General features: G+C 42.2%; 1 protein-coding gene across 3 annotated transcripts in view; it reads right to left on the reverse strand.

Annotated features, from left to right (window-relative positions):
* ARHGAP18 (Rho GTPase activating protein 18) overlaps positions 1-17,719 on the reverse strand; it is a 175,826-nt gene that overhangs the window by 27,504 nt on the left and 130,603 nt on the right. For 2 of the 3 annotated variants that reach the window (XM_059712931.1, XM_006274251.4), the window contains exons 5-8: positions 16,222-16,388; positions 9,411-9,576; positions 5,550-5,641; positions 1,315-1,392 (exon numbers count right to left, since the gene is read on the reverse strand). In XM_059712931.1, coding sequence (XP_059568914.1) covers positions 1,315-1,392; positions 5,550-5,641; positions 9,411-9,576; positions 16,222-16,388 — 503 coding nt within the window. The remainder of the gene's footprint in view (positions 1-1,314; positions 1,393-5,549; positions 5,642-9,410; positions 9,577-16,221; positions 16,389-17,719) is intronic. The other variant, XM_019479603.2, reaches the window with a different exon arrangement.

The following is a 17,719-nucleotide window of genomic DNA, read 5'->3' on the forward strand; positions in this document are numbered from 1 at the left end:
GTCAAAGATTAGCATCACTTAGATGTTCAGGGAGAGGGTCTGGCTCCCCAAACATGCAGATGAGCTGATATCTCAAAATTCAGGAGTCATAATCTCTGAGGTCAGAACAGAATTTTACCCAAAGTCTAGCTGTTTTTCTGCTTTCCTGTCCACACCATGATCCATCATTGGAGCAAATTAAACCTTAAGATAAAAGGACAGACAGTCTCTCTGGTAGAGAAGAGAGCTATGTAAAAGCTGGCATATAAAACTATCCATTGTAACAGGAAAAAAATGCCAATGCACCAATGACAGGGTTCAGTAAGTATGTAATTGGGTTCTACAGAAATTAACCTAGAGCCAATGGTACTTGATCGAGAATGTTTTCCTTTCTGAAGACTTTCAGTAGTATCTTATAGAATTTTAGGTCACAAATACAATTATTACAGAAAGCGTATTATCTTTGATTACTTTCTGCAGTGGTTTTCCTAGAAAAGTAAATGTGTACAACATTTTGGAAAACCAGTAGGTTTGTTCAAAGGACAAGTTCTTTCAAGTATTTGATTCTGGTTAATTTTGTTCTTATTTAATGAATGATGCTTTACACAGAAACACCTCAAACAAACAAAAACTCAAACGAGTAAATAAAAGGACCCCCAGATATGATAGTAAAAACTAAGGACCAAACAAAGGTATGAAGATTTTTAGTTACTGGTAAATAAGGTCAGTTACCATCATATTCTGTCCCTTCCATCATTTCATATGAACCAGCTGCTGGACAAAGTTGTGGGTGACAGAGGCTGACAAACATCTTTGGGCAGCTGAATCTGCTTAAATGATCTTTCTGTTTAGAATTTAAGGCCAATTCAAACCATCTTTGTAGCAAACCACCTCTTGATGTAAATCAACCTGTGTTTTTGGTTTTTTAAATTAAAGCTATTTTGGGTTACAGTTTAATTGGCAGCCACTCTGAAAAGTATCAGTGTGAACAGAGATGCAAGTAAGACCATGAATATTGTGAGAAGCAGTGGTACTGATGTTTCTAGAGATAATGGAGGAAGTTTTTTCCTGTAGGTAGCCTGCTCTTTGCATATCACAGATTGAATCTAGCCTGTCAAATGAGCTAATGAAATCAGAAGAGAGTTTCCAAGTAGCATGCAGACTACACAGGAATACACTGTTCAGAGGGTACATCTGATTTGGATATAGGTTAAGAGCATGGGAATTTTGGCTAGCCTAGTTCAAATCTTTTTTTAAGATTTCAGTACCAATTGTACCATCAGACGGAACTAAAACCAGTAAATGAGGGTATTAAGAGTCCATGTGATCCTTTACCTTTACTCTTGCTGCAACTCCTGGTATTCGAAGAAGTCCTTCTGTATCCAGTCTTGCCTCTTCTATCTGGGAAATCAGCTGTCAATCAACATAAATCAAGCTTCATGAAGCCAAGATGCTAATTAAAATGTTCTATGTAGATAGGTATGGGACACTAGATTTTTTTGTTTTTTTAATATAAAGGCTATAAAAATGGGCTACCATCAATACAAACATAAATTCAAAAACACATTTCCTGCAGGAAACACCTGATACTGGTCTTGTACTTTTCATCCACACTATTAAAAGGTTGTTTGTTTGTTTTTAAATGGAAATTGTAAACATCAACCTTCCTATATAGAGATAAGGAATAAAAGGAATAAACTGCTTTTCTAAACTTCTCTGGTTTCAAAAATAAATATTCAGTTTCTAATATCAGTAAAAATGGGCATTAATAAAAACCATTAGCTGTAGATTGCTCTGTATTACGTTCTTATAGGCACTCTTATTTACAACTTCACAAAGGAAAACCTAAGTGCTTGCAATCATTGAAGGGCCTTTAGGTTTGAAAAAAAATTATATTCTCATAAAGACATAACAGAATTGGTAATCCTATTCATGCTTAGATGAGTTGGAACAATCAACTGAAACATATACTGTACATGTCATGTATTTAATAAAAGATATATGTCACTGTGCTCACCAAAATATGTAATAATCATCCAAAGCACTGTATAAATATTAAATGTTGACTACATCTATTTTATCCAATAGATACTTGAAACACTAGGGCAATACTTCTACTATACACCTTATATGAACTATAAACTATGCAGTACAGCAGGATTTTTTTTTCCATGGTTGCATAAACAAAAAAGGATGACCTACTTCAGTGTATTTATGTTAATGGCACTGATCACAGGAGATATGAAAAAAACAGTGTCCTGAGCCCATCACAAATGCTTGATCATTCTAAATGCATTTTTCCAGTTAAAAACAGGATCACAGGAAAGTAGGGCTGAAAGGGACCTCACAGTCATCTAGTTCAGCCCCAGCTCAACGCAGGATTGCCCCTGACTAAACCTTCCTAGTCAAGTGTCCGTCTAACCCGTTCTTGAAAATTTCCAAGGATGGAGATTCTGTAATTTCTCTAGGTAGCCAATTCCAGTGCTTGACACCCCCTCATAGTCAGAAAGTTCTTTCTTAATAACTAATCATAGCTTCCTTGGCTGTATTTTGAACCCATTTTTCCTGGTCCTGTTCTCTACAGCCACACAGAGAAGAAGCCCATCTCCACCCTCTCTGTAAATGTCCTTCAAGTAGTTGAAGACTATTATCAAGCCCCACCTCAGTTTTCTCTTCTCCAGGCTATATCTTAGTTTTTTCAGCCTTTCCTCATAAATCTTACTTCCCAAGACCCTAGACATTTTTGTTACTTGGTTCTGAACTCTTCCCTTCTTGAAATCTGGGCAAAAAACTGAACACAGAACTCCTCATGAGGCCTCACAATTGCTGAATAGAGTAGAAGAATCACTTTCCTTGATTTGCAAGTGACACTCCTGTTAATATAACACAGGATGCTGTCAGCCTTTTTTCACAACAAAAAGAACATGGATGGCTCATATTCAGTTTATGGTCTACTGTAACCCTCAACTCCTCTGCAGTACTGCATCATAGCTAATCATTACCAAGCCTGTATTTATGCATGCAATTATTCTGTCCCGAGCTAAGGATTTTGCAGTTGTCCTTGTTGAATCTCATCTGATTGCAAAGCATTTTTCCTGTCTATCTAAATCATTCTGGATCCTAGCCCAACCCTCCAGTGCATCTGCAACTCCACCCAACTTGATGTCATCTGCAAATTTACTAAGTGTGCACTCAATCCCATCCCCCAAATCATTAATGAAGACGTTAAACAATACTAGACCCATGACAGATCCCTGGGGAACTCCACTTGATACCTCCTCCCAGCTAGACACTGAGAGACTGATGATTGCTCATGGACCATGATGATTCAGTCAGTTATATATCTACCTTACAGTACTTCCATCTAGTCTGGGGTGGGCAATTATTTTGGCTGGAGTGCCACTTAATGAGTTTTGGTGAGCTGTCGATGGCCATACATTTGAAATCTTTCAGAAGATATAATTAACAAATTATAGCTTAAAAATAATGTATTAAAAATCAAACATCTATTATAACACATTTTAATTTTATTTTGAAATACGATTTTTGTTCTGATCTGTTTGGGGTTTTTTTGAGTGGTGTATATAGAGCCGATTACATAATAGCTCAAAATAAAGTATTTTGTATATTGTGGGAGCGGGGTGACGGGGTGTGGGGATACATGCACAGGTGTGTATGGGGGTGCTGCCTGAATGCTAGGTCCCACAAGCTGGTCAGAGGTAGGGGAGAGAACAGAAGGGAAGGGAGGCAGGGGGTATGTGCTACAGCTCATCCAGGCAGTGCAGTGCATGTTTGGTCTGTGGCTGTCCCTTTGGCACGCCACACTGGGCTGAGCCCTGCCTGCTCCTGCTTGGGGCAGTCACTGCCACCATGTTCTCACCTGTGCCTGGCTCCGGCCCCAGCCCCAACCAGCATGCACAGCTTTCCAGCAGGGATGCTCTTGGTGTGGCTGCAGCCACCCAGGTACTGCTCAGCTTCCCCTACTTTTAACAGTTCCTCCTCCTGCCTCTACCCCTTCTGTGCTGCTCCAGGCAGGGGGTAAACTGCAGCCAGGTGGCTCCTGCCCCACAGCACAGGGGTCCAACTCCCAGCTACCTTCTAGGTACTTGGCCGGAGTGGGTGGAAGGCAGCCAGGAGCTGGAGCCCTGTAACACGAGGTAGGAGTCGCCCAGCTGCAGTCTGCCCCCTGCCCAGAGCAGTGCAGCAGGAGCAGAAGGAGCAGCAAGAGGATGAAGAGCTGCTGGAGGTGGGAAGGAGCTAAGTAGTACCCAGGTGGCTGCAGCCAAGCCGGGAGCAGCCCCACCAGGAAGCTGCGTATGCTGGCCAAGGCTGGCCATCCTGCATAACACTAGAACTTACAGAAACTCACCCAGTCGTTAGGGACCTACTTAACTCATGGCGAGACAAAGTTATTTTTGCAACTTCGTCCTGGCACAAAGAACTCATTCCATAGGCATTCTGCAATGGCCCTGCCCCTGGGTACTGATTGGTGGAGAGGCTCCATCCCTCAGAACTGATTGGCAGAGAGGCCCTGTGGGGGAGAATGGACAAGGGGGTGGCAGCCATCTTTACTGCTGGCTGCCCTTCATCTGGCCCCTCCCCTCAGCACTGATTGGCAGAGGCCTGGGGGGCAGGAGAGGAGAGGGGCAACCACCATCTTGCCTGTTGCCCCTTTCATGTCACCTCACATGCCTGTGCCTTCCCATCCTGGGCAAGCTGTAAGACTTAATAAAAACTTGTTTTTATATGTATGTATTTTTTTTTGCAAATTTTGTGACCAGCCCTAGATTTCACAGTTTTCACAACATCCGTGAAACCACAATTTAGGTAGGTACCTAGCAATGATTTCTGCATCAAGCCCTTAATCTCTGTTTTAGCTACGTCTTTCAGGAAAGAATCTAACCCTGACCAAAAAACTGGAAGTGGTGAAGAATCCACCAACATTTAAAGGACGTAGAATATAATCTACAGTACAAATGATATAATAGCAAAACCCAGAGGAGTAGCTTTACCAGAAGCCACCTTTTGATTTGGTGAGGAAAAAAATAACAAAAAAAGTTTCCAACACCTCTTAAAAAGTCTCCCGAAACACTTCAATAGCATGTTCTGGCATACAAAGACAAACTCTTGAATACTACTTCTATTAAACAATACTCCTTAAATTGGTTTAAACATTAGACTTCAGGTTTCAAATCTTTTTAATATATCATGAACAAATAATTTTTCTAATGTTAATTCACCAATTACCCCTATCTGTTCTAGCACCAGAGTGAACCAATGGTAATTCACAGTACCTTCAGAAAAAAATTCCATAACAGCCTATGAAGTTGTGTTCTCTACCTCATTAATTCAGCAAAGGTAAGTCATGTATAAAGCTAAATTTCAAACTTAATGCACTATGTTCCTCGGTTGGGGGTGGGGGGGGAGGATATAGTAAATTCTATAGGAATTGAGTGCTACACTTGAAACGTTAGGCTAGATTACTGTGAGTTTAGGCACTTAGGACAAAACACTAATGCCTTTAGTATTCTGTAGGTCTGTAACAAACTGCCTTCTTTGTGTTCACTTACTTTTTGTAAGATCAGTGGTATCTTGGTGCCTGGTACTTTTTTCTGATCTTGTTCCAGCAAAACTGACAGTGGGACACCAAAAAGACCAGAATCTGCACAATGCAAAAGGAAACAGAGATACTATCCACATCTGGACCAATATATGAGGTAGTGGCACAAAGAGAGACTGTCAATGAGATAAGCCTATTCAATGCGTTCTGAGCGACTGTTCTTCTATTCAAAGAATCTGTCTAAATGTCTTCATCAATCAAGTTATTCAGAGCATAATTAAACAAACCATTTGGGCTAAACGTACTCATTCATCTCTTTTCACCCATAAATCAAGAGTCTTCTGTTTCAACTTCAAATTGCCATCCATACATTGTGCAATAGAGTGAAGCAAACTGCATAAATGAACCATCTGTATGATTCTGGTTTGCAGAAAGCTGTTGCAATGATGACCCTGCAATGCAGATCTTTATCTTTTGATACAAGATACAGTTTAGATGCAAATGGCTTTAGCAAGATTTCCAGAAGTCTGGTTACTAAACTGAAATAGAGGTAATTATCATCTATATTCACTCTGAACAGTTCTCTCCATCAGAACTTGAAAAGAAGAGTAGTCAACCTTCATTGTATATTTTTGCCCAGATGCAGTATCATACTATCAATCCTATGCCAGTAGGGAGTTATTCTTATACTAAAGTAAAAGCCAAGATTTATTCTACACTGGCTATAAGCCCAGGTTAAAATATGGCCACTGCCTTGTCACTATGGTAATATAAACTTAAAAAAATAATAACTTTAGCCACTAAACTCAGCTAACTTTAAATTAATACATAAGCTTGAGACAGAGTTCACTGAAGTCAGCAGGGGTCCTATCGATTTATGTCACAGCTTCTTTGTTTTAGATAAATACTGATTGGAAATGAACAGCTTAAATAACTGCAATTTATTAAACTGTAAAATTTTATCTTGGAGCTACTCTGTCAGGGTAAGACCCATTGGCCACCTAGGTATACATTCTGAGAGCAGATGGCCATAGCTTTTTGTTTGGTGTAGTGTCATGGCAACATGCAACACAGAAATGGGCTAGCAGAGGAGATCTGACAGTACCAAAAAAGAAGAGTTCTGATCTAAGAATATGTGGGATGTACTAGGACAAAGTCGCCTAGTCAGCAAAGGGACTTCACTTTGTCTTGTTGACTGGGAATATGAAAAATAGACTAGCATCCATAAAACATGCACCCACAGAAAACAGGCACGATCCTTCCCCAACATCTTTGCCTTTTTTTTGCAGACCTACTAAAATGCAGAACCTGCATGTTTTAAGTGTAGTGAAGGCAAAGAAGCAGGTTACAGGAAGCATGGGCAGAAATCCCGTTTGTATCAGAATTGTATTCTGCAGCAGAACTGAGCTTTGTAGTATCTGCAGTCAATTCAAAAATGAAAGGAAGAGGCTTGTGGATCCACTACTGTATGGATCCACAGTCTACATCACACTACATGGAATCAGCTAGACAGCAAGTCTCCTGCAGCCCTCAAATTACTAAAGCAGCTCTGAAATCACATTATTCCTGGGACAGTTAAAGTCACATTGTCTCTTTCCCAGTCTGCTCTAATATTTCCAAATCAGACCCATTTTCTTGGACTTGGTGGAGATGCAAGGTTTTTAATCAACTTAATTCTTCTCTGGGACTGTCATTAAAAAAAAAAAAAGCCAAACATATCATTTGAGGTGGTTCCAAATGATCAAAACCTGGGACAAAAGAGAAGTGGCCATTAACTTGATTGAGCTCTGACTACATGGCCTTGTCCCAGGAAAAAGTATCTGCCTTTTATCCTGCATACTTCACAGGTTTTAAAGTCGGACAATAGGCTTACAGGTGGATAAGATCTCAGGACAAAAGGGAGAAATGGGAGAAGAGCAACATCTGTTTTAAACCAACGCTATATTAATACTGCACAGGCCTGAAAAAAAGGCCTGCTTAAAGTGAATAAATAACCAAAAAGCATCAAGAGTAGCAAGTCTACTGCTCATGTACTATTTTTAATGTATGCAGACTCTTATGCAGGATGGAAATCAAAGCTGCAAAGCTGATTGTGGTTGTGAATTTAAAAAGTGGTTTTCTACTCCTGTAAAGTAAAAGACATATGTTAACGAATCAATTCTGCACTGCTATATTTCTCTCAACAGTCTCTGTAGCTTTCAATTATTTAAAGTGAGCTATTTCACTATCACATATCCACTGAACCTTGACAACAGAGTTTTGCCCAAAGGAGGTTTGTGATTAACTGGTAACACATTTCAAGTGCTTGTATACCATTTAGCAGAACTTCAGAATACGGAAGACAAACAAAACTGTGAAATTTCTTGTATCCTGAAATGGATGTCCACACATCTCAAGTTTTGGAAAAGGAACTGAGATCCCTTGATTGAGATCCCTTGTATGTTCCCTTGGTTGGTTTGCACATCTAATAAGTGGCTGGCTACAAGCATCTCACCATTCTTTGCAAAGGCCACAACCTCCTACTCCATAGGATGCCATCCCTCCATACAGCAAAGCAATGGGCTCTATTGTTATTGGAAATCTGAGATATACAATTAGAGCTACATTATGCAAGGAAATTAATGCTAGTGACTACAAGAAACAGATAGTAAATGATTGCCCTTAGCAAGGGTGGGAGAACAAATACAACAGATGTCACACATTGGGCGCATCTACACATTGCCCTATGGCAATGTTGTTACTGCACTGTGCTTTAATATTTCTTTTTGGAAGTACTAAAGCATGGCACAGTAACTGCCCATACTGTGCTGCATTCACAGCTATTTTTAGTAGCTACTTTGCTGTAGCAGTGCGCTATAATAAGGGAGCGTGCCACTACGGCAAAGTAGCTGCTGGTCATGTGTAGACACCCGTGGACACTACGTCGCCATAGCACATTGCTATATTGCCGTGCTCGTTCTGTATTATTCAGAGCTCAACAACTTGCAATGGAGTGGAGAGGCGTGATAGTGAAGTAGTACCTATCTTTAAGCAAATCCTCCCTTGGGAGCTCCTTTTACACAGTATGGAACCCATTGTAGTTTTAGAGAGGAGGGATGATTTGGTCAAACACAAGTTACTGGGCTTGCTACAGCTGACTGATATTCTACAGTCAGGGTTCAACAGGAAGTCAGACTAGATGATAAGGATCTCTTTTGGCTTTAAAACCTAGGAAACTATTAATCTACGGTGATGTCTACATAACTAAATGAACATGTGATTATACCACATGCTAGCACACTCATGCTAACTTAATCTAGTTACCACAAGTAACTATAGCAGCAGAGATACAACAGTACAAGATACACATGTCAACACCCACAGTACAGTCTGAGGTCCCCTGTCACTACATCTTCACTGCTATTGCTGCCTGTGTGATGTAGCCTAAGCAAGCATAAATATATTAGCACATGCCAATCATCATCTTGCAGTCTAAACATATCATATGGAAGTATCTATGGTGCAACTCTTCCCACCACACTGTAGCAATATGGGGAATATTTCTTTCATTTGGTCTCTAGCACATATGCTCAATCCATATGCTTGGCTAATGTTAGTTGCCAGACAGAGGATGTTAGCTTTGGACCATGGTTTCTTAGCTGGGATAATTTATGCACATGAAGGTTTTTAAACATGAGGAGAGCCTAGAGCGATGGGGCTGTGGTGTATGGTTAAGAGTCCTGCTTATCAGATCTATCTATTACCAGATAATATAAATCCCCAGCTTTAGGATCATTAAAAAAAAACAAAACCCAACCCCCCCCCCAAAAAAAAAACATAACACTTGCTAACCTATTTGTTTCAGAAGAATATACAGCAGTTGTATGCTCACCTTTGGTTTTGATTTTTAAAGCTTTTTGTTGTTTGAATTCTGTCCCGAGTATGTCATAAAGAGCAGTTAGTTCAATCAGTGCTAAAGAATAGACCTTCTTCATGTCCTGAGGGGCCAGGTCGCCAATCTTTGTAGTGCCTGTTTTGTCCTTTGGCAGTCTGAAATTCTAAAACAGAAGACGTGCGTCACGTTAAAAATCCTACTGTCAACTAATTGAATAGACTGGGTGCAAAGAATGTGCTTTGCCAATGGCAAAAGCACACTGCTCCTGATAGGCAGAATAGGGTACTGCCTGACTTTAAGGGAAAAGAAAAGAAAAAGAGGGAATAATGCTAATTCAATGTGCTTGCACGACTGGAGAATGCAGGGCATTCCTTTACATTGCAAAGGCCAGACTTTTGAATACTGTAGTGGATGAAACCCTGTCTGGCTCAGATAATTTAATTAATGTAGATTTTTCAGTGGTGTCACCCTTTCTGTTCTCCCAGTTAGGCTTAGACCTCAGTTAGAGCTTCATGTATGTGCAACAGTTGTCCTATGCACAAACAATAATATGATCACAGCCATAAATAATAATCGTTGTAGAATATAAACCACCTTGCTTGCCTTTGGGTGCTACATAAATAAGTAATGGGCTCATCCAAGCTTTGATATCTGTAATTCATTACTTGTATTACAATGATGCTCAGGTGGCTCCAGTCATACAGACACAGAACAAAAAGATGATCCTTTAACTTTTCTGACTTTATTTCTACCTATTCAGACTATAACATAGGAAGTCTAGCTGACTAGGCCCAGATGCATCTTTCAAAGCATGATATACCTCGGCCAGAACGGGTCAAATAGAAGTAATGCAAGGTATTCCTTCTACTGGAGGGGCACTGAATATTATAATCTTCATGGAGATCCCTGTTCCAACTAACTCTGGGTATCAAATTCACCCAGCAAGTGGGGCTCTCATGGGCCGCTGCATGAATGGTGTAGGGTTCCCCAAAGACTAGATCTGGAGCATAGAGCTGATCCACAGGCTGCATCCAGAGCATGGGGTTGCATCATCTAACTTCAGAGCTTCTGGAGGGCCTGAAAACTTGGCAGTGGGTTGGTTAAGCAGCAACAGCATTAATTGTTGTGGCTCCTGGAGCTGAGCCACCATTCCACCACCATAGTTCCAGCCCTTCAAGCTGAATCCAGAGCGCAGAGCTGTGTATTCTGGCCCACTGGCTGAAAAAGTGGCAGATGAGTGGTAATTGCTGCTGCTTTAGGAACCACAGCAATTAACACTGACTGCCACCATTCATCCCACCACCAAATTTTCATACCCTGAATAACGGTATACAATAGAAAATAACACTTCCTATTGTAACCTGTTACTAAGGCCACCTTCACATGTTACGGGTAGTAAGCAATTAACTGGTTAATTGCACAATTACCTTTAGACCAGCTACCCATTTAAAAGTACCTGTCATGCCATGAACAGCTCCAACCAGCTTAGGCTAGGTACAGGCATTCAAAAAGCCTGAGGGAGGATTGATACAACCTATGTGGGTTTCTTTAAGCTGCACAGATTGCATTGTGTGCAAATAGAACACAAGTTGGGTGGAGGGGAACATGGAAGTGCCTGCACTAGCCAAGGCCAGAAGGTGGGGGGCGCTCTCCCATGCCTCCCAGCCCCACCTCTCCCTGCCAGTGGTGGCTGTCAGCAGTGAGGGGGGAGGAGGGCATCTCTCAGACCCAGCTCTTCCCTGCCCATGTCAGTGGAGCTGTACAGCAGCAGGGGCAGATGTAGGAGCGGAAGCCTTTCCCAGCTGTGCTTGCTTGGGTTTGAGAAGGGCTGGGACTCGGGCTGGGTCCACAGGGCAGGGGCCTCTGCTCCCCCACCTCCCACACCTGCTGTCGCTGCATGGCTTGGCTGACATGGGCATCCAGAAGCTGGGGTTGGGAGTTGTGTGCAGCTGCAGCTGAGCCCAGCAGCACTGGGGGGAAATGGAGGGGAGCACAGGCCCCTGCTCTGCAGCCCTGCACCAGCCCCCCAGACCCAAGCAAGCACAGGTGTGTGGGGACCCTGCATTGCAGGGGCCTCTACTCTCCCAACCCCCTGCTGGTGCCCACTGGCAGGCACAGGCAGGACACAGGATAGGGAAGCAGAGGCTTTGCTGCCCCAGCTCTGTGACAACTTGGGCGTGGGGCTGGCTAGGTGCTCAGCTGGAGCAGCCCAGCTGAATTCCCTGACTCCATGCAAAGGGGAAGAAGAGCAGGGGGGCCCACAAAGGCCCCTGGGATGCTGTTGGAAACTGACCTAACATGAATTGATAGAACTGGTCCAGAAGTTCGATAGACTGATCTAACATAAAACAATCAAGTCTGATATTACATCCATCCAGTTCTCTTAGACCAGGTCCTGCCATTTTTAAACCAGTCGATGTGCCCTGAATTCTCTTGTTACAGGTTTAGATTGGTTTCTGATCACTTATACTAGTTTATGTGTAATGCCTGTACCAGCCTTAAAGTTAGACCTTGAAAATGTGTATTAACTTTACAGCTGGTTGCTATCAAGCTTTAATTTGCATGTGTAGCAGGGTCTTCCCGTGTCTGGGAGCCCCATCAGCCGACAGAGCTCCCAGCTGCATGGGTGCACCATGCCCAGTGTAAAACCCCTAAGCCCTGGAATTGTGGCTGCCAGGAAACCCCCGGGCTCACACATGGCTCTCAGTCCCGGCTGCAACACGTGCACAGCTGGGACTGAGAGTCCCACAAGTGACAGGGCTCCTGGTCCTGTCAGCTTAGGGTTTTCTTAGTCCCAGCTGTGCATGAGGTGTTGCAGGGACCAGGAGCCCCAACACTTGCAGGTCACTCGGTCCCAGTTGTGCAGGGCCCCTGAGGTTGGGAGTCCCTTCAACAGAGGGGGCTCCCAGCCATGGGAGCCTGCTTCTTGCCAATGCATGGGGATCAGGATCAGGCTCCTCCTACACCGGCAGTAAGGTGTGACGGGATCTAATGAATGATCCCACAAATCACACCTCCTGCCATGCACATGTGGGTGTGGATCATACATTAACTCCATTCACACCTTTACCTGCATGTGTAGAGGGAGCCTAAAGCATGACTGAAACATTTTTAGAAACGATTCCAAATGTTTTATTAGTGCCTGGTTTATAGTGTTAAAACCAGGAGAACATTAGGTAATCATTAGTTGAAGAAATGTACGAGTTCTTATCTAAATTGAGTGTTTGAAGAACGCTGAAACATTATTGCTTCAAGCACCTAGTTTACTCAGACATGTTTACGCAGCGTCTGACAGAATAATTTTTGTGTGTTATTTATTACTTTATGGTTTCTGTGCGAGTGTACACTTCTAGCGTATGATATTCTAAGGCAGTTTGGTCTCTATACTCAAGGAATATTTAAACCAAAATACCTTTGAAGATCTTACTTTGTATTTATTTAGCCTGACGGAGAATGAAGCCCGTTCGTTGTGAGATGAAAAAACGTAACTGAGTAGAAGCTAATTCTCACAATTTGGAAATATTTCTTTGCTCTTCAGTCTAACAAACAATTTAGTCTTTTCCAAAGGGTTAAAAATGTCTCATTCCTATAAATGCCATCGTGTTGGTCTCTTTTGCATATGCTGGAGAGTGCTGGGAAACAGTCACAGGCAATAGGCTTTTGAGACGAAATGTGAAATCTAGAAATGATTGATACTTTTGTTGGAAACCAAGTCAAATATTAACTCTCCCTGCTCTTCATCTTATTAGAGGTGTAAAGGTCACCCCATTCTTCAATCTTATCTCTGTTTCCCCCTTAGACAGGTGACTAAGACTTCTCTTGGAGTCTGATAAAAGGACTTTACTCCAGAAGAGAAGTCTGACAGAGTGATTATGTGAACAATGCAAATAGGGGACATAGGGAACAATCCATTAGGGACATAAATGCAGTTACCCTTTGCAGGCCCAAACAGTATTCCAGCTCTAGAGTTATACCCCAGCTCCTTATCCAAAAGCAATACAGCTACATTCATGTTGCTTATACCTCTGCTGAGAAGCAGACCTATTTTATATAGCCACAGCATAAACATGGACTTGCTGCTTCTGGTTCTAGAAGGGGCATGACCCACTGAGAGGGCATCTTCTGGGAACCTCTTGCAGGCACAAAAATTAAACAGTACAGCTCTAGTCTATCTGTATATCTAGACAAATTAAAATATAAGGGCATCCAAGAGAGCTAGGTGTTCCCTCAGGACATAATTTTGGAGGTTCAAAATCAAGCTATGCCAATACAGAAGAGGAGCAACAGAGTGATGTACACACACAAGGAGCTTACTATCCAACAATCAAGCAATATACAAAAAAGGCAATGGAAGGGTGTGTGGCTAACACAGTATACAAACGAATAGCATGAATGTGTAAAAGAAAAATCAGAAAAGTAAAGGTGACAAATGAGTTACAGTTGTCAAGGGGTGTAGGTTGTAGCCATGTTGGGCTAAGGACATAGGCAGACAAGGTTCTTTGGGTAACTCTTTTATTAGACCAACTCAAATAGTTGGGAAAAATTTTCTTAGCAAGCTTTCAGGTTTAAAAACCCTTCATCAGGTTGAGGAAGCATCTGCAGTTGGTTTGTGCTCTTCCTGGATGGAATGAATAGTAAAGAAGCTAGAGACTGGTATGCATGCAAGAAAGCCAGTCAGTGAAGCTGTAAATTGAGTCGTCAGTGGGTGAGAGACAGGAATCACCCTAAACATACCAAGAAAGCTGTGATATACAGCCAAGCCCTCAGATACCACCGAATTTGCACTGAGAAGAACACCCAGGATTAATACCTCATAAACCTTAAAAAGGCTTTCACTCAACAAGGACACTCCTCCAGAGAGACAGATCACACGTTTGAAAGAGCTACCTGGATACCACATGAAGAATTACTGCAGTACAGAAGGAAACCCCCCATGAATTGCACACTGCTGGTTATGACATATCACCCCTCCCTGGAACCTATACGGAAAATCCTCAAACAACTGCAACCAAACTAGACGGAGATCCAATTCTTAAAAAAATCTTCCCAGAACCACCCATCCTAGCCTTCAAACAAGCACTGAACCCTGCTAACCTCATCACAAGAAGCAAACTTCCTATGGCCCAGAACACACTGAATAGATCCAGACCATGCCATGACAAGAAATGCAAAACCTGCCAAGACACCTCCACCACCCCCACAATTACTACACCCCACAACAGAACCATCAGCATTCCTGGATCTTACAGCTGCACCTCCAGAAATGTAATATATCTCATCCAATGCATCATATGCCCTGATGAAAAATACGTAGGAGAGACCAAACAACAACTGACCACCAGAATGAATACACATCAAAAATCTGTCAAAGACAGGAATACCCAATTACTGGTGGAGGCACATTTCTCACAAGAAAACCACTCTCTCTCCAATCTCTCAGTTCTAATTCTCAAAGGAAATTTATAAAACACTTTTCACAGACAAGCCTATGAACTTCATTTCATCAACCTCCTGGATACAAAAAATCATGGACTAAATATAGACACTGGATTTATGTCACAACCTCCCTGGCATCTGACTCCCTGGGTACCTCTCCACTATTTATCTGCTACATTCATCCCCCCACCCCTTGTCTCACCCACTGACTCCTCAATTTACATCTTCACTGACTGGCTTTCTTGCATGCATATCAGCCTCTGGCTTCTTTACTAGTCAGTCCATTCAGGAAGAGCACACACCAACTGGAGAAGGGTTTTTAAACCTGAAAGCCTGCTAAGAAAATTTTTTCCAGCTATTTGAGTTGGTCTAATAAAAGAGATCAAATTTACCCAAAGAACCTTGTCTTACTGTCTTTTGCATTTATTGACAATTGTAAGCATCACTTCTACAAATATCAGATGAAAAAGGCAAACCAGGAAGACTGTGGGTCCACTGCTCCACAGAGAAGGTGAGTGATTAATGGAAGAGGCAAAATAGACAGAGCTCTTCAACACCTACCTTGCTTAATACAAAATAAAATATGTGAATACAACTGGCAAAGTTGTCAAAGGATAAGGTATGTAGCTCATGATGAGTAAAGAATGCATCAGAGAACTTTTGACCATCTTTAATCATCAAAGCCTTAAATAATTCATTCTAGAGCATAGAAGGGACTAGCTGAAGAGAACTCCAACCCACTAGCAACAGTATTTGCCAATTTTTGGATAACAGGTTGAGGTCTAGAGAAGGGCCCATCTATTTGAAGGGGAAACGGAGGACTCGAGCAATTATAGACCATTTGGGCTGGCAAGTTACTTGAAAACATATAAAACAGTGAATGTGTAAACATAGTAGAATGCAGATTCTTTGCAGTGTTCGATTCTTAACCCCTCCGCTCCAAGATGAGGGTCTGCAAAATAGCCATGGCGTATGCATAGTCTCAGTAAACAGCTACTAGTGACTGCAAAGGGGTACCAGCTGTTGGCAGAAAGCTTTTATTTCAAAAGGCACTGTTACTCCAGTTGGGTGCACAGGACCACAGCTAGGCCCCAGCTGGAGGAACAGCACCCTTTGAAGTAAAGGCTACAGCAAGGTAGTGACACAGAGTAGATACAAGACTAAAACTTTCATATATCTGTTACCAAAGACCCAATACTTTTTCCAAGTCATATACATAATGAACAGGCCAAAGCCAATGAAAACCAATTCTGGCTAAAGCACTCTGAATTCTACTGAATCACCCAGTATCACTAAAGCAATGTCAAAAAGGTCTTATATCAAATAAAAAACCGTAATAAAACAATTACAGCAGCATATAAGAAACACCTACAGGAAGCAGAGTGTCATCTTCTTTGCCTCCACATAGTTTGTCTATGGAGTCATCTTGGATATTGGCTGCCTGCTCTGCAAATGAAATCTCTAAATTGATGTCCGTTTCAGAAACTGTCACATCCTCGAGCAAGTTTTTTTCACGGATACCAAGGCTAAACTCTGGATCTGAAAATAGAGGGGGGGGGGGGGCAAGGGGGCAGAAAAAATAATCAGTGTTTTTAAATATTGCTCTTTTCTTGTCTGCTTATGCATATAAGTAATTAGAGCTCAAGGAGGTTAATTCTGTGCAGAAACTAGGAACTGTACTGCAAATTCATGGATTTCAGTGGGTCTACATCAGGTAAGAATCTGGCTTCCTAAAAGTTTCATCTTACTGAGTTACCCCAGAGTAAGTCTGCAAAGTGTGAGTTTTGTGCCCCACATAGAAGGCAGAATATTCCATCCCACATAACTCATGGATTCCTGGGATCTGCCAGAGCCAAGTAGCTTCTGCACAGATGTTCCTTGCTTCTGGTGCTTCTTCCTTTACCTAGCCACCTGCAGCCATTAATGACTCAGCTCTTTCAGAAACCATAATCCCTGGGACAAACCTGCACATTGGCTTGTCTGTAGATCATAGCTCGGGGTGTAATGGGTAACCCAGTGAGCCGTTTACTGTGGCGTAGACTAATTAGTTCCAAAGTAAACATTGCACGTCTACACGCTCACCCCTACTAAGCTGGAGTAAACTAATTAACTCCACTGCAGGATAGTACTTGTAAATCCTGCTGTGGAGTTTTTATTACTCTGTAGCAATGCACATGTAGCCACTTCCTCAGCTGGATGGGACATGAAGGTGCTTCAGTGCAGGGGCTGCCTGCTGGCTAGCCCCTGCACTGGAGCACCCTCGTGCCCCAGCCAATCCCTCCAAAGCACATTGAGCCAGAGGGAAGCAGCCCCAGGTTGGCAGGCTGACCCTCCCCTGGATCCCTTGCCAGTCGGGGCTGCTCCGGTCTGGCTCAATGTGGTATGGTCCTGGGTGAACATTCAAGCAGCATGCCCAGAAGCAATAAGCCCCGGAGTTTATTGCTTCACATTAATTGCACATGTAGACATGGCCAGTAATGAACAACTTTGTCCTGCCCTCCGATCCTCTTCACAACTTGTAGAGTTTTAACCCACTCTTAGTTTTGACAAAAAAAAAATATTCTATGAGGTGGAAGGAGAAAGGGAAGAATGGGGGTTTGCGATGATGACATCATTTCTCTTTTCTTTGCTCTTCCAAAAGGAAGTAGGCACTAGGTGAAACTTGATTACATTTTTTTCCCTTTTTTAAATGAAAGGGGATACAGTTTTGTTTCAGAACACAGTCTGTTTTATAAGCAGTCGATGGCTGTTTTTCAGTTCAAAGTGTCACTGTTGGCAGGAAACAAAGATAAGAGCAAAAGATATTCTCAGGAGGAACACAAGTTTAAATCGTGTATTCTGTAAAATACCAATCCCAAGATGATTTGTCA

This window comes from Alligator mississippiensis, chromosome 1, assembly GCF_030867095.1.
Source record: "Alligator mississippiensis isolate rAllMis1 chromosome 1, rAllMis1, whole genome shotgun sequence".
Lineage (NCBI taxonomy): Eukaryota > Metazoa > Chordata > Crocodylia > Alligatoridae > Alligator > Alligator mississippiensis.